General features: G+C 41.4%; 1 protein-coding gene across 3 annotated transcripts; it reads right to left on the reverse strand.

Moving 5' to 3' along the window:
• Nucleotides 1–1,085: 1,085 nt before the first annotated feature.
• On the reverse strand, nt 1,086–20,969 carry dpr15 (defective proboscis extension response 15). Of its 3 annotated transcripts, none has more exons than XM_070217752.1 (7): nt 20,734–20,969; nt 18,373–18,888; nt 12,411–12,985; nt 7,320–7,554; nt 6,118–6,803; nt 5,503–5,608; nt 1,086–2,364 (listed from the first exon to the last, which is right to left on the reverse strand). In XM_070217752.1, the coding sequence occupies exons 2-7, from the start codon at nt 18,431–18,433 to the stop codon at nt 2,054–2,056; spliced, it is 1,974 nt and encodes a 657-aa protein (XP_070073853.1). In that variant the 5' UTR covers nt 18,434–18,888; nt 20,734–20,969; the 3' UTR covers nt 1,086–2,053. The 3 variants fall into 3 exon arrangements, with proteins under 3 accessions (XP_070073853.1, XP_016995854.3, XP_016995855.3); XM_017140365.3 differs by having other exon boundaries at nt 18,373–18,897; XM_017140366.3 differs by having other exon boundaries at nt 18,373–18,904.
• Nucleotides 20,970–22,809: the final 1,840 nt, after the last annotated feature.

The raw sequence follows: 22,809 nt of genomic DNA on the forward strand, positions 1-22,809 counted from the left end.
TCTCCATGTACAGCCTGATTTATGCCACATTCCTGCTCATCTCACCGCTCCGGGGTCGTCACCTGCACATCACCTCACTCCGCTCTTCTCGGCTCGTCAACCACTTTGCGCACGCTTGTTGAAACAAATGCCACAAACGCTTTTCATTTTCATTTTGATTTCCCTTTTTTCCTTAAAGACCCAACCGACCGCCCTGACAACTCCCATGCTGTGCACTAAATGGCGCTGAAGAACGTTTAAGATCATAATAGTTTATCAAGTTGACAGACGACAGGTTAGCTCTTTAAATCGTTAAAAAAATGTGGCAATTAAGTTGAGTAATAGGTTTATCAGCAACTAATTGGAAAAGGGAATAATCAAATGAATAATCATGACTAGTTTTTATAATTCCATTAAAACCAATTAGCATTAATTTGGCTTAAAAAAGTAAAGCTTCTTCCAATGTGGGGGTGAATTTCATTTAATAGAATTAATTTAAATGAAATGTGGGATGACATTATTTAAAATTCACAAAAAGCCATCGACTGCTAAATTCACAACTAATAATCTGGATCCCAACATATAACTTGCACAGTTGGTTTATGCATGGCCACGCCCTCTTCCTGCCCAATAACCACACAAAATTACTGTTGAATTCATTTCGGTTTCAACAAAAGTTGCCTGCTGTTCCATGGGTGGAAATATTTTGACATCCAGTTGGTTTGCCAAGCTACCCGGTTTCGCATCAGTTTAATACGTTGTTAGTGCGAATAAATTGTGTCCCTCCTTTATTTTTCCCCCCGGTTTTTCTGCACTCCGTGTGTGTGGCGGTAAAGTCATGAATGAATATTTAACAAACTTGTCTGCAATTCTGAGGCGGCGTTTGAATATGTGAGTTGACTGGCTAGGAAACTGACCAAGCAGGAAAGGTGCATGCATTTTTCAGCAAAGGATATTCCGTATTCCAACACGTTAACAATTTAATTAGAAAAATGTTTTTTTTTTTTTGGTTTGTCAAGTGGTCAGTCGTAGCTTGTAAATTCATTTGAAGAAATAATCGATTTTACTCCATTGAAGAAATTGTATTTTATTTATTTGTATTTCTCTTATTCGTTATGGCTTAAGAATTATTGCAAACACTTCGTTTCATCTCAATTAATTTTCCATTTCCATTTTATTTTTATTTTCATTTGCTTTCCCATAAAATGTTAAGTTGCAAATCAAGTATACGCAACGTTGGAGCAACTCCTTACAATTCTGTTTATTTAGTTGATTAAGTTTCGGTTTTACGTTTTGGGTTTTTTTTTGGCTTGGCTGCGTCTAAAATTTTAGTAAGTCTTTTATATACTAACTAATGTTTACATTTAGTTTTTGGCTTGCTTTGGTTATTTATTTGAATGGAACGCAGTAACACCCGTTTATTTACACTTGTATTGAATATTCAATTAAAGTTATTCGTTATGCATAAAAATGGATTTTTAGTCTCAAAAAATCAGGGGTATTCATACAGATATCAGAAGGTATACGTACATATTTACAATTTATAGCTTAAGGAAACCCAAGAAATTTAAAATTAACCTTGTCTCATTTAGTCGTTATTGGGCCAATGAGCCGAACTCTTTGGTTTTATTTCATAAAATTCCCCTCTTTTGGCTTTTCATTAGTGATTCACTTTTGGAATCTCACTCGTTCCGAATCCCTCGCGATTAGTTAACTTATTTATGATACAACCATGGCAGATCCCAATTGATTAACGTAAGGAAATGGTTCTTATCCGTTAAGGGCGAATACTGTGCATTCTATTTACACAATTCTTGCAACACTTCAATCAAAATATGCGATATGCCGGAACCTAAGCGTGACTCCCAATATTAATTTACACTCAGATGGAAAACCAACATGAATCGAGTATGGTTATTAAGTTAATTAATGGATGCTGTTATGCAGATATTGCCTTGGTGATGGGTGCTCTCCTTACGCTGCTTTAATGTGTATTTAAGTCGAGTAAAATCTTAGTTCGTAGCCTCCTTTAATGCGTAGAATCCAAGTGACCGGGCGAGGGCCTGAGGACAACTCAAGTCTTGTCCTCTGCCACTTTGGTGGCACTAATTGAGCTGCTGACTCTGATGAAGCTGGCCTCTGATTTGGGTCCTCTTTCACCTCCTGCAGCTGCTGCTCCTGCCACTGCTCCTGTCACCGTGCCCGATGTCCTTGCGGTGGCTTTGCTGGCAGTCGGTTGGCAGATGTCCCTGGCCAGTGCAAATTTAATAATCCACAAAAGTGTCAGAAGCGTTGAAACATTCCGCCAGTGCAAATAGCCGTGACATCCAATTAGCGCACTCCAGCTGACACTGCCCGACTTAATGGCCGAGGCGGAGTATTCACCTGCCGATCGTAATGGAACAGAATGGAACAAGTTATTCGAGAACACAGAATGTTGCGGTTTTTATCCGCCACCAGTACCGGCATAAATCCCGCCATGGTAGCAAAAACTAATTCAATAATGTCACTGCAATCCGCAGAATTTCGCAAACCCAAATCGCACCCAATCCGCAGCCATCACAATCAATTTTTGACTAAAAATTAAATCTACCCAGACGCGACTCCTGTTCGAATTCGGGCTCAAATCGTCTGTGTTCGATTGGATAAATAAAGTGCCCATTGTAATTAAATATTTCTATTCAAAAATTGAACGGCAAACATGAGTGGGTGTCTGTGTGAGTGCATGCGGTTTATTCACGCTCATGTGGGTGATACGCGAATTTCGTGTTCGGCTAATTCAGCTGATGGATTTTTGTGGCGTCCGCGTGAAATGCGCACATGGCAAATATTGGAACTGCATGGGCATTGCCCCGAAATAAACTGAAAGCTTCAAAGTAAATAAAGCCAGCTCATTAGAGCCGAAATTTCCGATGGGCTTTGATCCCTTTTCATTAAATAGTAAATTAGTAAATGAATTAAACTAAATTTTGCTTAAATATTAATATGTGTTACTAAATTATTTAACTATCATGTCATGCTAACTGAATAATTTACAAGTTTATTAAATTTCTATTTTGAATCCTTCAAAGTTCTCATGCCAATAAGGAGTCTCCCACAAGTTAACCACATTTAGGCCAAACTAATTATGAGCAGCACTGGCTCCCCCATTATCCTCCTGATATCAATTACCATAACCACTGTTTGTATCCCCCGGCAACGGTAACAAAATCATGCGAGTCATCAGAAAATGAGTCTAAAACGAGCTGCGGTCTGCGGAATCAGTTATGCACTGTGTGTGCGGGGGCAACTTGTCGAATATGTATGGCATTACTTATTTAAAATAATTAAACTTGAATAAATTTAAAGGCCCACCGCACGCTGACATTGCCACTTCACAAAGCGCAGGGGATGAATAAGCAAATTAATTATGCCACAGGAAAAAGGGGAAAAAGGGCTGGGGCCAGCCTAGCTGATTTAATAAATCAGTGAGAGGAGTGCAATTAAAATAAAAATCCCTGAATAAATAAATGATAATATCATTAAGTTATTAATAATCATTTGTCATGACACAACAACGTTGCGCCAGCGGCAACAAAAAATGTAACGTGCCACAACAAATGTGCCGCAGAAATGACATTAAGTTTATTAACCTTTTCGCACTTGCCCACGATTCGTGGAAAATGTTATTAAAATTATGTAAAAAGCGCAAAGTAGGGGCCTCTTCTGTCTGAAATTTCATTATTGTCTGGCACTCAGCCAGGCACACACGCCTACGCCCCGAACACATATCTCCAGAGCATTGTTTTTCATTATCCTCGGCTTTAACATCCTTTCACTCATTTGCCCGGCTTAACAGCAGCAAAAAAACTCGTGGCAAGTGGGCTGTGAGCCTTTCTTTTATCTGCGTCAATTAGTCGAATATTAAAAATACATTAATTCCTTGTTATAAATGATGTTTGCTTTTGCCGCCGCACATTGCGGCATTGCCCCATTTCACAGCAAATTAAATTGTGAATTTAATTTTAAAATCGCGGCGCAAAAATTCTTTGACGATTGTTTGCCCTTTCTGATGTAGACACAAGTCCCCTTGAAAAAGAGGCCGGAGTTTTTATGGCCATTATTTGTAGCCCGACAATCGGACGGGCAACTTGTACCTGTCTGCCCGAAAATCCAACTGCGAGTCCTTGTCCTCCGTCAGGTGTCATCAGTCACAATCGCTCGGCATTTGTTTTGCCGGATCTCAGACGAGTGCCAGCTAACACTCGGCACTGTCGAATCATATTGTCATGTGCTGAAGTGCCTTTAAGTAGCGTGCTCCGAACGGAAAGCGACAGGCTGCAAACAGCAGTCAAACGCAAAAGCAAACACAACAAACACAGGATCCGGACGAGGACATGTCGGAGCTGACAGCCAGGAACAGGAACTGGATCAGAAATAGGAACGACAACACGGCCAGCGGGCGGGATGGACAAACGATTTAAATGAAAGCGGAAATTTGTGGCAACAAGCCCACACGGCCAGAAATTGCGCAAAACAAAGATCGATTGAATTATTCCGCGGCTTAAAAAAAAAGTCACAAAGAGAATTCCTAGTGGAATTAAATTTAATACAAATAAGTTTTTATTTGCGAGTGAAAAAAATGCCTAACAAAAGATAATTAAAATGCAAATGATTGATATGCAAACTTTGGGGGGAAAAAAACTGGCAGAACATAATACTCTTTAATTTAACTATAAATAAAATATGTATTTCGATGAAATCGAATACTAATAATTATATTTTTTAGCCAATGCTTTGTTTTTTTCCGGTGTAAGCCAAAAGATAGACAAATAGAGTGGAATAGTAGGAAAAACCGGACAGATAGCTAGCCATTACGTAGCGACATTTATAGGTCAGTCATCGCAGACTCCTGCTAGCTGCCAGCATCACTGGCATTGTTGTAGGCGTCCTTGGTCCTCGGACTCAACAGTGTCCATGTTGCCTGGCGGACATTGAGCAAATAACGCAATTGTGGCCATTTCGAGATAACAATAAAACTGCAACTGTTCCTTTGCTGGCACCGACTCTCTCGGTTTGGTTTTCGGTTTCAGTTTCATTTCGTTTCGTTTCGCCGCCATTGTGTTTGCCATTGTAGAAAATTGTGTAAACAAAATAAAAACCTCTCAAATGACCGGAACAGTGGTTACCGAGGGGATTTGAAAACAAGGCGTAAACAAAAAAGTTTAGTTAAATTTTCTGTACTTACTGGCGCTATTTGTTGGGAAACTTTCTGCTTAGCATAAGTTCAATTTACATTCATAATTGGTGGCCATGATATCGGATAGATCGACCCACTGTGCGGATATTTCGCGAAAATCAAAAGTCAAACCAAACGCAAACGCATCCGAATAAAATTCAATTAAGCTAAATGAAAACTTAATTCAATTGCCCCGCCGTACCGACAGACAAACAGTTAAGGCCGCCCCGCCAGCGACCTCACCTCACCGCCACCACCACCCACTTAATCACCCAGTCACCCACATTACACCACCACCCCCTTACCGTTCAGCACGTGAAGCACAATGGTGCGGGGGGCACTGTTCGAGGGGCTGCACGTGTAGTTGCCGGAATCCAGTTTGACTACGGCCGGAATGATGAGAGAAGCCGTCTGCAATGATATAATAAGAGCACACTCGGAGATGAGCAGGCATATAGGGATACAGTGGGGCTTCCCTAATGGGAAAATATTTATATGGTTTTTAAAAACATTTTTAAAGACCTTCCTGATGTAAAACAACTATAGAGTATGTAATTTTGAAACTAGAAATTATATTTTTAACTTCCAAAATATTTAAATAAATTATCTTTTTGTATTAAAACAAAAAATATCGATTTTAGTTCCTGTTAAGGAGGTCGACCTGTATTTATGCACGGAAATATTATTCAACAGCCGAGACAGCCGTCAGACGACTCGATTCAGAGGCAGGCGCAAACTGCTGGGGCCGTATTAAAAATTATAATTTGACAAACGTTGACAATAAGAATTTAATAAAAATTATTTTACCTGCCTCGCATTCACGCCAATTTGCGTAATGAAAAGGCATTTAATGGGAACATTTTCCAGGGGGCCAAGTTGCAGGGGCAAATTGCAGGGGCGGAATGCGGTAAGCCACTTACTGTTATCTGCTTAATGAAACTGCTGCTCGGCAGCATGGTTGTCGTTGTTGTGGCGGCAGTTGTTGCTGCCTCCTCCGTTGTAGTCAACCAGGTGTTGGTTGTTGTTGCCCCGGCTGCCGTGGAGTCACCTGTCGCAGCAGTTCCTGCTGCAGTGGTCGCTGTTCCTGCGCTGGCGGGGAGCGGGGGCAGTCCTGCTCCTGTCGTCGTCGACGTCCCAGAAGTCGAAGATGTTGCATCCACCTCAGCAGCGAGCTGAGCTGTTGACGTCTCTGTGACAAGAGGCACCCCCACTCCCTCTCCCACTCCGGATAACTCATTCTGGGAAATGGCATCTAGAATATATGAACGTGTTATGGTTACCAAACCATTAACCGCCTCCGAGGACGTTGCTCCTCCTGTTGATCCTGTGGTTGTTGTCGATGGTGTCGCTGCCGTAGTGCTGGTAGTAGTGGTTGTTGTCGTTGTTGTGGTGGTGGTGCTAGTGGTTGGCGCTTCCGCTGGCAGATCGATGCGTTCAATTTCCGTACGCCAACCGCGACGATTATGCAAATAGATTTGCTTCTGATTGTAAAACCAATTAATGAAAAGCGGCGGCTCCAGAGCCTGGCTAATTATGCAACGCAATTTCACTTGGCTTCCGGCCTTCACATGTCGCGTTGACTCGCCAATTAATTCGGTTTTCGGCTCTACAAAGGCGAGAGAGGTGGGAGAAAGTGAGATGGATGCAGTAGTGAAAGCCAGGACCCACACACACAGATATCCCCAAGTTTGCTCTCGAAAGTGCAACGGTCATTGATTTATTGTCTCTGCCATTGCAGATTTATAGGTGTGGTTGGGCTTGGCTTTGGGTTGGGTTTCGATTTTGATTTGGATTCTGATTTTGATTTTGGCATCGACTTTAGCGGATGAAGGCCAATGGGTCAGTGGAATGTATGGTCAGTAAATACTATGAAAGTTGGGTTTACTTCAATCATACAAAGATTACAGTAGTTCTTGACTAAATTTTTTTTTTATTTCAAACTAATTTTTTTAATATCATAATAAGAACTATAATATAAAATATACAAATTATTAACTAAATATTTCCCTTTTTTATGTATTTTTAAAATAAATATAACACGTTATTAAAGATCCCGGTATTACAAAATCTCAGCTTGCCCCATAAAGTATGCCACACTTTCTTTCCTACCATTTTTACTCACCTACAATCCTCAGATGGACTATGGCACTGGCCTTGGGCTCCGTGGACACCTGGCACTCGTAGGTTCCCTCGTCCTTCAGCTGCACATACTTGATCTGCAGCGACCAACGCTCGGGATTCGGCGAGAAGACCGACTGGAAGCGCTGATCCGCGATAAAGGTGGTCTGGTCCACGGTAAGGATGTGCCCGTCCCTCATCCGCAGCCAGGAAATCGGCTTCTTCACCAGCTGCTTGACCTGCCCAAATGAGACAGCAAGTTTACTTTCAATTATCGAGAAATCATTCGGATTGGGGGTTTCAGTTTTTAAAATTAATTCAATTATCCCCGCACAAAAGCAATTCAAACCGTAAATCCCAGCTGCCCGACCCTGGAGATTGGTCAGTGCGAAGAGAATGATGATGATGATGATGTCAGCAGAACTTTGGCTTGTTTGCGTTGTCCTACCTCAGTACACTTTGGTAAACTTGAAGGGGAGATTTTGGGAAAAGGGGGTAGGGAGTAGAAGGGGATGCCTGCTTGGGCGGTAAACAATCACGATAACAAAACGACGATTCATTTGTGTCAATAATGGCAATAATAATTTAGTGGCAATTTGCCCGGGCAGCCGACGACCAGCCAAAACAAAATAATACACATTAAATTGCCAGTCATCGATACGGAAGTATCGAAGCCCAAAACCATTCCCCCAACCATCAGGTATCTATGTCTATATTTAAATGTATGGATATGGATTCGCAATTGCCAATGGCATGACTTCCTCTAATTACACTGGTCCAACCAGTTGAGCAAAGCAAACAGAAATCTCGGAAATATCACAGACCCCAAGTCCTCAGTCAAACTGCCCCCATTCTCTCAGTGTAATTATCGGTGGGGGAACTATTGTGGTAACTGGCCGAAACGAAGGCGTCGTGACAGAGGCAAATGACTGTCTTTGAACCACTGTCATCAACTACATTGTCGGTGTCAGGGCCCAGACAACGAGGAACTCTGAGGACCCCGGCGACGACGACGACAACGTCATGATTAGATACTATAATCATTTGCGTTTTATGTGCTTGTTGTTGCCGCCATTGTTGTTGTGGATGTCGCCATCGCCATCGCCAAGGAAGTGGCATTGAAGGAGCTGGAGGGGTTTGAGGAACCCCACGAGCCCCCGGTCACCCCCATTCGAGCTGTTATTGTCGGTTGAGCACGTGCTGTCAAAAACCATCTCCTTTAAATGAATATGAGCATCTCCGCTTCGTCGGCAAATCAACTCGTTGAAGTGTAGTGCTTAGACACCTGCAGTGGCAGAACGAAATCATTCGGAGAATCCCAAGTTTAGCCTTAAAATTTAAATGATGTCCTCTTTATGAATTTGATTTAATTGACTTTTTAACTTTTTAAAGTGAATTTGAAGAGTTTTATAGCTTTTATATTTTTTTGTTTGAAAGGTACTGATTTTGAATATTTTATTTATTGAGAATACATAACAACGATTATTTTTTTTTAACGGACTGATGTGCTTTATATGCTTAATATATAAATCTCTTGCCGGTTTTAAACCCAAATGTAATCCTTTAATCTATTCAGTTGCTTTTATTTAACACCGTAATTAAATGCGTTACCTATTGACGTGGCACGTTTATTGGCAAACCCATTTAATTAATCACTTCCCCGTGGATACAGAATGCAGAATGTGGGTACAAAATGATTTTGCCCAGATATCTGGAAAAATCGAAAAAAGCCGACGAGGGAAGCCACTGTGCGGGGTGGGAGTTTATTAAATTTGCGCCGCAGTCTTTGCCAGGAATATCCCGGCACTAAGGACATTATTATCGGGCTGAGCATTGACATTATACTCGGTATTAAGTGAAGATGCTTATCCACTGGGGCCGATGAGCCTGAGCCTGGGCAGGCAGCCAAGTCAGGACTTCGAGTACGTGGCAAGTGTAAGTAGGTCCTTTCCGCCTCCTTTGTCCTTGTGGCTGACAAATATCCCTGTGTGGCCTGAACAGGTTTTTCGCCCGGCATTAGCTAATTTAAATTTTCGCTGCCTGTGGAGATTGTGTTTAATTCGGCCGTAAAGTGATGGGTCGTCGGCACTTATCTAGATCGCCGGGTGTTTGCCATTTAAATATTGTTAATTAGTTTTAGCTGCAGTATAAACTGAACCAAGAGCGTATCTAGAAACTGCCATATCCACTTCCACTTCCGCCACTCGATGGGTTTTATGTTATGTTCTCCGACTGTCGTCGTCATCACCCCGTTCCAGAATCGAGATTCAGACTCCGCGTGAGCATCGTTTTCCATCACAGTCGAGCAGACAGCAAAGTTTGCTCATAACATTGCGAATTTTCGTCTAAACTTGTTTGCAAATAATTTCTTTTATTTTGTTGATTCTCCTCTGTCTTCTCTGCCGCGTCTTCCTCTTTCTTTTCACACAACAATACACCTCAAAGTGCCTGCTTTCATATCTTCACCGAAATAACACAGCAAAACACAGAAAAGCAGCAACAAAAAATACAAAAATGAAAGAAAACTTTTCGCTGAGTTCGCCGAAAAAAGCAAAAGAAAAGAATGACAGTGCCTGTGGAAGGGAGCGTCGTCTGTCGATGCTGGGTAAAAAATATTCAAGTGCTTGCAGGCAAAGCATTTTTGTGGCTTTCTCCCTGCTCGATTTTCGGCTCCCTTCGATTCGTTATCCTTCAGCTGCTTTCTTTGTGACGCCCACGGTCTCAAAATGTATTATTAATTGATTAGGTTTAAGCAGATTTGAAGATTATTCCGGGCATATAAATATATACACGCTGCGCCAACAGCCGAGAGCGAATATGGGACATCCGATATTGTGTGTACGTATTTAAATTATCTGATAAATATTTTATAGTAGATTGTTTTTCGGGTTTCAGCAGGGGATTTCATGGTTGAGGAAACATTTAGCCGACGGGGAGTTCGAAAACTTATTTAAGTTAGAATTGGAGCCAAAGATTGAAACGATTTGCTAGATGCTAAAAATGGAAAAAATACATTTTCTTGAAAATTTTTTAAGAAACATGAACTGGCCCTTATTGTTATTTATTATTTCTACGCAATTTAATGCTAAATGCTTTTTGAATTCCAATTATTTCCAGTACATTTCACTTGACTGATCAAAGACTTGACTTTCCATTTCAAATGAACTAAACTTTGTAAAAAATAAAAATACAAATAAATTAAAATAAAGGTGGGAAAATATTATATGTGTAACCCTATTCACCTTATGACCCCTCGCTGCTCAGCTGCATCTTTTAATTAACTCAACGGAACCTCATCCACCCTTCGTTTTTCATCCTTTGAGAAAGCTTCTCAGAGGAATATGTTCGCGTTGCTGTTTTTTCGCATCTGCTGCCGACAGTTGGACGGAATATTTATTCGTGCAACTTTAAGTTCTGCAGCACGCCTTAGCAGTAATTTCCTGTCCAAACAGTAACCAGTAAATAGTAACTCTGGCAGTGGCAGCGATAGAATCCTGCAGCGCCAATTATAATTTGCAATGCGAAACGCGGATATGCGGAAGTGCGGATGGCGGATGCACCACGCGGATGCAGCAGGCAAAGAGCCAAGGAACGGCGGGTAACTAAGTTATTAGCGGATGCCAGGGCAGCTCGCTCGACCCCTCTCACTTTAGCGTACATAAGTATGTACTTATGTACAGCGAGCGGATGTATAACCGTATATAGTGACAAGTATTTGGGTCATCGTTTTTGAGGAGCTCCAAACAAAAATTAGTCTCTTTCAGCTCTTCCTGCATTCTACTCTTTGTTAGGGTATTAATATTTTTGAAAGGAGATATTACAGTCGAATCTTTTTTAAGCTCACTTCGAAATTGGAGTTAATTAAATCATCAAAGCGGCATTAAACAAACAGTTAGAGGGAAATAGTTCTTGTAAAGAATTTAATCATCATAAAAATATATATTAATTAATTATTATTTTCACAGAATATTATTTAATTTTATAAATAGTTTTGGAAACTTTCAATTTGTGTTAAAGTGTATCCATCTGCTTATGTATGCCCTTTGGCCAGGGCGTGGCATCGACATCAGCATCGGCAATTTCCGGTTTTGTTTTCGCTCAGTTCCGACGGCGGCCAGCGTAAATTAGTTCAAAGCTCTAAAATGGCGCAAAAAAAGAAGAGCGGAAGTTGGACCAATCGATGCCACATCCCTTGGGTTCCCTTCCTCCGCCCGCCCGCACTTCCCCTTTGTCGTCGACGAACTGATTGAGCCCGGGAAGAACTCCTTATTATAAATTATCAATGATTTATAAAAATGCTTTTGTAAATATTTGCACAGCCAGCAATTTGCCGAACAACTTCTCTCTGATGGATTGGTCGGTAAACAAAGGAGACCGAAAGAGTTTGCTTGAGCTGGCTGATTGAATTTTCAGGAAATTTCCAAGCCTGCTCTACCTCAATTTTCCCACCCAATTATGCCCTGTCGGTTTGGCAGCATTCACATTCATACTCGATTCTGATTTCAACAGGGAAATGTAATCAGGGCCCACTTCCTAATTAAAGGGAAAGTCACGAGGACTTCACACGAAAAAAAAATCATTTTTGCGAGCTAGCTGCTAATAGAATATTTTGCATTTTTTACACCAGTAACAATGCTTTTAAATAATTTAATACGTATTTTAGTTGCATTTTAAGTATTCATAAAGTATATATTTTTATGCTTTTTGTGCTCAAATAAAATGTTAGGCTGAAAATCCTATTACATTAATATGTTGAAATTGGCTGGCAATAAGTATTTCCATAAAAACCTATATTTAGAAAAAGATATACATATATGATTCTATAACTCCTGTATGACTATTACTCATGTCTGTCGATTTGCGATTCTAAGCTATATGAATTACTTATGTAGGTGGACAAAAGAAAGTAGTCCAAAGCTCCGGTGGACATAATTCAAAAGATGAAGTCCTTTGTTGGGATATTTCTAAAACTCTAGAGATTTTTGTGACACCCCTTATATATTAAGATCTTCTAATTTATGTCTTTCAATGATTTTAAGGAAACTTTCCCTGGAATCTAGGAATATTTTCCGCTCTGTGTAGCTGCTCAACTTACATTGCATGGCAGATAGGCATGGGTGCCGGCCTGGCTAATTATTGTCTGGTAATCATCTATTGTTGGCGGTGGCTTGAGCGTTGTTGTTGCCACCGGACGGCGTGTTGTGCGCCTCGTTGTTGTTGTTGTTGTCGGTGGCAACGTTGTGGCAGCCTCTGTGGTAGTTGTTGTCGATGGGGAGGCATCCCCAAATGGCGCTGCATTCAGGGCAATCGAAGCTGCAGAAGCTGTGCCGTTGTTCTGCGTGATTCTATAGCTGTGCTGCTCCTGGATATTCCGATTGCTCATAATCAGATTCGCCTCGAGGGCAGCGGTCAGCCGCTGATCGCCATTGTTGCTAATGTTATTAATGGCTACATTGTTGCGGGAGCGGTTTGGAGGAGCTGCAGCTTCCAAAGCGTCCAAAGCTGCAGCCATTGTTGGCCCAAATGCGCTGGCTTTGTTGGCCAGCGTCTGGGCCATTTGCGTTGTCGCCGGAATTAATGCCTCGCGCCTTGATTGAGTCCTTTGAAATGCTCGCCCATTTGTTCCATTGCTGTTTAATATTGATGTCTCTTCCGACTGTCCTCTGATGGCTGGATAATGGGAGAAAAAAGGAAAATGAATAGGTTGTGAGTGGAAATTAATGACTTAGTGTTTTGTTTTCTGTTTTCAGCTTGCTGTCCCCCGACCAGCGGCTCAGATCTATATATATTTCAAATGCCATGATCCCCATTTATCTGGAATACTCGTTACGACAATTAAAACGATTTACGGCCCCCGACATTTTTGGTTCAATAAATTAATCTTCATTTTTCGGCTGCTGCCTACCTAAGCTCGGCCCCAAAATAGGCAAAAGTTTGTGTAGAGTTTCGGGGCAAGTGAAATTAATTAGCTAATTACGAACTTGAATTGATTTGCATGTACTTGGAGTGAAGTGGGTTGGAGTGGCGCTATCATTGACAACAAAGTTTCTTGGAGTATTTGAAAGGCCAAAAGCTGATAATTGGCATTAGACTGCTTTTTGGTAGTCCTGGCAACTCATGGGGCGCCAACTGTTGAAGGCGAAGAACAACTAGTTCAGGGTCCCACCTGAAATCGCAATAAAATATATACGAAAATCGACTATAAATTATATGCCTTTGACATACGATTCGAAAGCTTTTCGGGGGCTTCCACGAATGCAGATTGCTGCAGCTTCCCCGTACAAATGCAACGCGTAAATTTTGCCAAATTGGCGCCATAAATTTCGCTCGAAACTTTTCGAAAGTCAAAGATAGAAACAGCCAGAGAAAGTGAAAGTAAAAGTGCGTGGGTGAGGTTTAGGGTTGCGAAATACTTGGCAGTATGTTGATAAGAAAGTCGGAAATTTTGGCCGCCCCATAACTTTTTCCATTTTGATTTAAATTGAATGAAACTTTATGCTCTTTACTTACTAACTAAACAAGTGTATAAAATGTATTAGGGCAAAAGTGAATGAAAAGAAACCGGCAGGATTTACAAAGAAGTCCATATTGTCAAATCCATCTGTCTGGAATTTTAAGGAGAAAAATAATACAATTTTCTCATGCATACTAATTTAGCAAAAATACAAACAGACAACACGCAGCTTGGATTCTGGAAAAGTTATATTATGTTGTTCACATTCTGATGATGATGTCCTTTAACGCCTGGAGATATGCAATGAATCTCTTCACAATGCTGTGCTTTCTCTTATTTGTTTTATTTTCCCTGCTAATACAAGTGTGTGCAACTTGGTCTTAATTAGCTAATGAACAGAGATCACACAGATACACAGAGAGAAATGAGAGACATCAAGTGCTCTTCGACAGCCATTGAACTTCGAGTGGCGAAGAGCAAAGCGGGAGAAGAGAAGTCGAGGGTTCCGTCATTTTCTAATCAAGTTCAGCGCATTTGGCCGGGCTCAAAGTAAATGCAAAACTCTGGAAGCCCTCTTAACGATTCCGGCCAAGTCGTGCGTGTGTCTGTGTGGGGCTCTCTTCAGGCGTTCTTTGGCTGTGTGTGCGTGCGGGAGAGCCTGTGCGCCAGTGTGTGTGCGTTATCATGTTTTATGTTTATGCTTCGTGTACGTGCAATAAAGATAAAGCGATTGCATATAAAAAACTTTTTAATTGCCTGCACTAATGATGCACTGCAGCCAACTTGATTATAATAAAGTTACAAAAATTCCATTTCCCTCCGAGCACAGTGGGCAAAGAATCGAGAGGAGAGTGCGGTTAATTAGGCGTAAAATTGGTGGACAAAAAATGTAGGAAGTATTTTTTTTCTTATATTTTATTAGCCATTTATTTTGTTTAGAAATTATTTCCCATAATTATAATCTATTACCCTACATATATACTAGCAGGTAATATTTATCTACCCACCAGTAGATATTTATAAATTCGAAAGGATAATGGGTTTTCAGTACTTTATTAGGTTATCACTGGTATTATTGCTATTAACTAACTATTATTCCCAATTCCCTATTATATTATTCTTATTATGATGTAAAGCAATTTTAGGGTCCTCACAGTAATTAACTGAAAATAGTCTTTTCTCATTTCGCCTCTCCTCAACCACTGTCAGATGGCTCAACTCATTTGCCCGCAAAACATATAAAAACCAACAGCTGCCGTCTGGTGGTCCAAGGCACTCGGAAAAGGAGGAGGAATGCGAGGCAGTAAGTGGGCGAAAGGATGGGCGTGTCAGCCAGCGATGAAACAAATCAAAACAGCATAAAAAAGTGCAATAAAACAGGCGAATTACTTGGAAGTCCGAGGCCCAGGACGAAGGCAAAGAAAAAATGAAAACAAAATAATAAACTGAAATTATTGCGAAAAAAATTATCATTTAGGGCAGCATTGCAGGGGGGTAACGAGGATGTTTGGGGACCAAAAATAGGAGGAAGGGCACGCGACAACTGGCGAAGAGCTAAAAAAATTTGCTTAATCTTTGCGCGCCAAAACCGAGGGGAAAGTCGCAAACTAAAAAGTTGTAAAAACAGACACGAACACAGCCCCTCTGCACCCACGCCACTGTAAAAACAAATTGTGCGCAAGAGTAAAAAATAAAAAAAGTAAAAAGGAGACACAAAGAGATGAGGGAAGAGGGAAATCAAGTTGAGCACTTGACGGAGGATGGGGGAAAACTTGCGTAATGAGCCTGGGTGGAGCGGGGAAAGGCGGATGGGGAAAAGCGGAAAACTCTCACACATAAAATGAGCCTCATCATGCAGAATTTCATTGACTCGGGACTGAAGGAGGAAAGCTGCTGGGACTGCACGGAAACTTGAGCTGCTGCCTCCTCACACTAAAATTAACCGAGCAGGCTCCCAAGTCCCGCGGGCATTTTTAGTCGAAAGTGTTTTAATCAAACGCCTCTCTACACTTCCATCGGCCGGAAGCGAGTTGAGTTCGCCGGAGTCTAAGTTTGTCTGCTGCTGTTATTGTTGCGTAGTTGCTTGTTTTTGTTTGTTCGCCTGTGTTATTGTTATGGCAACAATAATATAAAACAGCGCGGAAAAGAAAAACTATGCGAAAATCGCAGCTGAGTAGCGAAACAATTTTAATTCTGAAAGTCATTTCCGTGAATAATTTGGCTCTTGTTTTGATAAGTTGTATTTGGAAATCTTAAAAGCCATTCTTTTGTGTACCAAAAATTAAATTAAATAAAATTGACCATTTTTATGCAAAAATTCGAAATTTAAGGATTTATTTACCACTCACTATTTAAATATGTCTTAAATAATATCTTAATTGAGATTATTTGTAATGTCGTTAAATGAATGGTTTTTTTTTCTAAACTTTTTGAGATAGATGATTTATTCTTAAGTTTATTTTAAAGTCCGAACCAATTAGCTTCAAATAAATTATATATTTTGAAGATAAAGATATCTAAGCTTAGATTTGTTTGAACTATACAATTTAATTTATTGTTTCTTTTATTGAGAAGTTCGGAAAGGGTCAAGGAAAATCCCCTTCAAATTGAAGGTTCTTGATATTTTATAGACTAATCTCCCTGGTATGCATTTCTTTCAGTGTGCCCCCCTGCAGGCTGACTGATGTCCGGGACGCGCCTCCGTTGTGTCCGTCTCGGGCTGACAACATTTCGACACTTTTCCTAATTATGATGGGCATGTTGCCGCGATGATGAGGCTAATACTGGGGCTGATGGTGATGATGATGGTGGAAATTGGCTTAACCCCAAGGCGCCCGGCCGCAGTTATGGAGCGGCGTAATCTCCCCCTGCCACCTCGAGTTAACTCGATGCCAGGAGGACTCTCGGCCGGACACTCTCATCAAAATGCCAGCCTAGTTTTCGCCCATAATGATGACAGCACAGGGGGCAGGAGCAGGATGGATGGGGCCGAAAACAGGCCGTAACTTTGTGTAATAATTGTTGTTAAGCGTTTAAGTCGGGCGTGCCACTTTGGCGGCTAACCAAGAGGCATCTCGTGGGAAAATAACCCGAGACTTGAGCAACTTATCGCTACCGCAAGGCAGTACGGCCAAAAAGCCAACAAAGGGGGGTTTTTCGAGAACCTGCGCTTGAGTTGGATCCGTTTTGTTGTGGGGAAGCAGGCCCTTCGAAGTAACTTCACTTTTTGCTACAAGCATTCAATGATGCTCAACTGGGCAGCTGAATTTGATTAAACAAAAGTAAAAGTTTTTAACTTTTTTCGCTCTTCCACTTTTCGCGAATCAACCCCTTTTCCCAATCCTCCAGCCCCGCTTGTTGCTACCCAGATTGTTGTTATTTCCCGTTCAATTGGCTGAATCTCCTCAAGCGTTTCGTCAATCACTTTCATGGCCAAAAGAATCGAACAGCTTGCGAGAGGAAAAAAATGGGGGTTAGCTACGGGGTGGATGGCAAAGTTGCGAGCTTTTAACACAATTTAAAGCATCCAAATCGCCCCGCCATAGTTCAGGCTCCTTCTCTCGCCTTCCAGGCAAATTCTCCCCATTGCTCGGCCTTGCTGCACTTTTTTCGCCTGCACCCAAACTTTTCCATTGGGAAAAAAAACAAAATTCTGATAGGGCAGCAGTGCAGCGTTTGATCGAGTTTGGTTCATTGATGAAAATGAAAATGTCGAGAGTCACTCTCGTTATGCTTTAGTTTTAACTTTTAGTTTAGCAATTTCTGCCTTTTCATGTTGCCGTTTTGATTTTAATTACCTTTCTCTCTCTTGTTTCCCGTGCCCTTTTTTCTGTTTTTATTTGCCGAACATTGTTGCTCAAGGACTCTCTCAAAGGTTTCTTTTAATTCCTTTTTCGAAGGGAATGGTACGAGTCGTGGACAATTTGGGAAAACCATTAATTGATGGTGAAAAGTTAACCGCTCAACGGATACAAAAGATTGCCATTTGTGGATTTGGGCTAAATGTTTCTCTTTTCCTTCTTTGGCTTACAATTTTTCTTAAAATATTGCATTAAACTTTTATCCGTCGGAGTTTGCTGGTCATTAGGGATTTTAATTATTTACCATTTATTACAATTTACAATGCACTTTTTCGTTAAAAAAAAAACATAAAAATAATTAGTTTTTACAATTTTTTAAAAAACTTTTTAAAGAAAACATATGTTATTCCGGATGTGAAAATCTGCGGCTGAGCATACAAAATCGTATAAACTTCTGCCTGCATAAGCGCCGTTTGCAAAAATGCCAACATAATTTAAATTGACCCTGACAAGCCAAGCAAAAAATCCCAAGTAAAGCCCCCACTCCCCTGAGTACCTTTATACTCCCTTCCCTCCTCAGACAGTCTGCGCTAAAATATGCACAAAGGCCAAAAGATGTACGGCAGGCAAATGCCTTAAATTCGCCCACAAAATGCTTTTAAGCCGCGCATATCAAATTGTTTTCCATGAAAACATGAGAAAAAGATTCGGCAAAAGGGCCGCGAAGTTGGAGGCGGGACGGGAGTCATTTAATATGCGACAAATGTATCGTGAGAAATAATTTCATATTTGACGCAGCTTACCCGGCAAACAGATGAGCAGGGCCAGCAGGATCAGGCGCCCCGGCATCTTGGCCAACTCCATTAAAGTGCCAAGCAAATTGATAATCCTTGCTCCGTGTCGAGTCTGGAATTGGACGTGTTTCGCGCCCCGAGCTCCGCGTTTCGCGTTTCCCGTATAAGCGGCGTATCGCGTTTCGGGCTCCCGATTCGGTTCCTTGGCTCGCGGTCCTTGGCCAGCTAAATCCTTTGGCTTTAACTGGGTCACATTGGCTGTCTGGCGGCGTTGGGCCGCTGGAGCCTGTGCTGAGTAAATTTATCCCCTGCCTCGGCGGGGATTCCGGACCTGCTGTTGTTTTTGCCTTTGCTGTTGCTGTTTCTGTTGCTCTTGTTAATATCGCGTATACGCCTTGACACGAGCTGCTGCTGCTGCAATATCTCCTGCTCCTCCTTCGCGTTGCTGGCGGTTCTTCGGCGCACAAAATCGCAGGGTTAACATATTTTCAAATTGCACTTGCACGGTAAGCTTGTCGGGGCAATCTAAAATAACTAAAAGCTAAAAATGTCGTATGGCTCAGCTGAGCGGCAAGAACAACACGTGGCCAATTTTAAATATTCCCACAATGTGCCCGTCGAGCTGGGACCCATCCTACATTTTAAGACCTGTATCCCTCTACCAACATACATTCTCTGGCTCCACTGGTTCCTCGGGCCCGTGCCCCACTTTATGGCCGGCGTTTTGCGCCGCATCCTGTTTTTGATATGTTTGTGTAAGTTTTAGGTTGGCCTGGGTAATGTGGGTGCTCTTGGCATTAGTTGCCCAACCAACGTGTTCCCGTTTACCTCGGACATTTCGAAATTTGTCTGAAATCTCACGACGGAATCGCAAGGAATATTTGTTATACGTTTATTGAGCTATACAAAATAATTAAATAATAATGCATAAAAGGAATTTACGAGCTTAAAAACATAAGAAATTTTTTTATGATAATAACTTTTTGTGGGTAAGATCGCTTCGACTTGTCTCCGTTAAAAAATCTTATAGGTTCTGAAGATGATGTGGTACATAGATATCGAAAACGTATTCTAAACATTAACTTTAATTAAACTTAAATGAATATCTAATTAAATAAAAGTTAGCTTCAATTCGAATGCCACTACTGCTTTAAATATAAAGCAATTTCCAGTCATTAAAACTTTACCGAGAATGGGTAAATGGATTGGTATTCATTGAAAAGAGCCTTGTGGACTTTTAGCGATATTCCGGCGATTTTGATTTTCGGAACAGGAACACACAACTATAGTTGTGTAAGCTTGGACTGGGGCATTCCATTTGACCAACCTCTGCAGCCGTCTTTCGCTCGGTTTGCCAGCTACTGCGGCTGCTTGTGTTACCTCATCTTTCTTTTACGCCCCAGACTATTTGGCATTAACGAAATTTATTTATGCGGGTGTTTAGTGGGGCGTAAAAGGAGTACATATGGCCATCCGGGCGGGCGAACACGCCCACCGAGGCAACTTACGGATGCAGGACACGAGCAGGATGAATTGAAAGGATTCTCGGTGGCTAGCCAAGGTGTAGGTGGGTGTGGGTCTGGCTGGCCAAGTCTGGCCAGGAATAATGATTTAAATGCTGTTGTGTCTCTGCCAACAGATGGGCTCGAAGTCGGGCTACGAGTGGCAGCCAGAGTTTGAGAAATGCCAGGCATACATAAGTAATGGCAGTGGAGTAGGTGGCCCAATGAAGCGTTAACTCAAATGTTAAACAAATGTAATGTTCCGGACGACTGGGTCGTATTCTCTCCTCAAGCCCCAAGGAGGAGAACGAGTTGGAGTCCTTGGACCTTGAGCGAAAGCTTGGATAACACAAATAATATTAAATTGATTGCACAAACAAAACAGCAGCGGAAGTGTAAATGATTTAACACAATTCCTATTTCTATTCGCATTCCGCATCCTCGACTTTTGACTGTTGTCCGCCTTGGTCTTATTTCTGGTCTGGTCTGGGCCATCTGCTGCTCAAGCACTCAGGCATTTGGTCCCTGCTCGACGGTGTGGAAAGCGGGAAATTCCCATCTCTTGTAATTTAGTTTATTTTGATTGCCGTTCAATTCCGTAACTGTGTCATTTATTCGTTATTGTTTTATATGGTTATCTTAGTACGGATATTGCGGGGGCTTTGCTTCAAGTGTTTCGTTGCGTTTTCTAGGGTTAAGATTTTAGGATTCCAAAGTTATTTAGTTTTAAACACCATGCTAATGGCTAGTTTACCGATTTTTAAGATATTTTATCTAATAACATATTTTTGTTAATATTGTTTTTATTTAAATAGTCATTTTAATCAGCCGTCGTTTGGTTTAGATAAGTTTAGTAAATAATATTTACTTTTGTAGGTTTCCTTTAATCAAAGATCACAATAATATTTCCATTTCTTGATTAAATACATTTTGTTTAAAGTTTCCATTATCGTTTTGTACACGGTTTAAATAAATTCACTTAATTTTATTATTTCGATTGGTGCGCGAGTGATCACAACAAATTGTCCAAGATCAGTTTCAATATTAATCATTTATGGAGGCTGTTATATCTGCGTTTCATCTGTGAAGCGAGAAGCGAACCACGCTTGGCACCGGCTAAAAGTAAACTAAGCCAACCGACGGCACCTTAACAGGCCAAACCAATCGGGCCCGAAGTGAGCCGAGGAGCTCGGCTCGGTGGCGTATACACAATGCCCGCTAACAGCGGAAGAGAACGCGATGCCGCAAGCGAGAGTTCACTGTTGCACCAATGCCGGCCAACATGGAATGTTAGCTCTGACAAAAGTCTGTCAACGAAACAAATGCAATTACACGGGTAAACTGCTCAATTGTTATTGTCCTTGTTTTATGCATTGCGCAGTTGGGTGAATTACTCATTTGGATTTTATGGAAATTTCAGCCTGTAAATGTAAATAAACCCCGCGATTATAATCGTTTAAATCGCGTAAATTTCTAGGACACCGGGTTAGAGGGAAAAGGAGGTTGCAATCATAACGCCGTTTATAGCAGCTTAACAGTGCGATAACATAATTCCTCATTAACGTCGAACCAAAGGCGCCTGCACAATGCCCGAAAAAAAGGGGCTGGCCAAAAAAAAAGGAGCAAAAACAAAGCGGATGAAAAGGATACGAACGAAAGTGGGACAGCAGCAGACGCAGCAGCCAGAGAAAACCGCATCTTGGCCGGATATGCCATGGCAAAGTGCAAAACACAGGGATAACCGAGGATATGGCTGAGAGCAGTGCGGGCTGAAAGACAAAGGACCAAATTATAATGCAGACGAACTAGCCATAGATGTCGCCGCGAATTGCCAAGACATTCGCGGCTTTCAATGGTGGGAAAGTTCGCTTTAGTAGGGGAGCAGTAGCAGTAGCAGCAGCAGCTGAAGCTGAAGCTGAAGCCGAAAAAAACGGAAGCTTTTGCATAAAATTCAATTTGTCGTGTGCAGCAGCCATGAATATGCCGAACTCCGGCTTAAAGCCGAACCTGATGATGGGATGGCCTCCCCCCGGGGCGTAACATATGCGCGAAATTACTTACGTAGTGCTGTCAGTGACAGTTTCGGATCTGGAACCACCCCTCCACCACCCACAACCCTCATCGCAACCCAACCAATTCCCATCCAATCCCTGCGAACCCCACAAAGGCTTGTAAAACAATGACTGCATATATGCAGAAGACACATTCACTTTTTAATACGGCCCCACCCTCGTACACAATTGCGAATATTTTTATTGTTTATGTAGTTAAATAATTGAACCACCCACGGCCGCACACAATCATTGGCAAATTAAAACGATTTTTGCACATACACACATATATATTCTTTTGTTTTGCCCCATGCAGTTGTATTGAAAGGCCCGCAGCTAATTGTTTTTCATAAAATGGAAATAACCAAAAGAATTACTCAAAAACATTTGCCTGTAATGCCGACATGATGAGAGTTAATTATAGGGCTATTATAAGGGCTTAGCATGTTTATTGAAATAAAATTTGTATCTAGTTGGCTGTTTAGAGCCTTCATTTGCAGCTCTCAAATTATTTCTAGAAAATTATAAATGCCAGAGTATCTTTTAAGGGCAGCGAATCATACCTTTAATCCTTACCCCGCTCACAATTCCTTGCCCTTGCCCGCTAAAAACAATCGAGCGAATTATCCCTGCCAGTTCGAATGAAGAAAAATTTTCCGCTTAGCTCTGCAGTTCACTCAATAGAACTCAATCATGCAAGACCCTTGAAAATGAATTTCTCCTTGCCTTTTGCACACCTTTCACTTTTTTCTCACAAGTCATTAATCACAGTTGTTGGTGGAAGAGGGGTGGGGGGAAAAATTAAAAAATTGGATAAGAATGCGCTGCCTTAAATGGGTCGCTGGAATTAATGCGATTAAATTGGACAAACGCCTGCTCCGATTACAAAGGAT

Source organism: Drosophila takahashii, chromosome 3R, assembly GCF_030179915.1.
Source record: "Drosophila takahashii strain IR98-3 E-12201 chromosome 3R, DtakHiC1v2, whole genome shotgun sequence".
Lineage (NCBI taxonomy): Eukaryota > Metazoa > Arthropoda > Insecta > Diptera > Drosophilidae > Drosophila > Drosophila takahashii.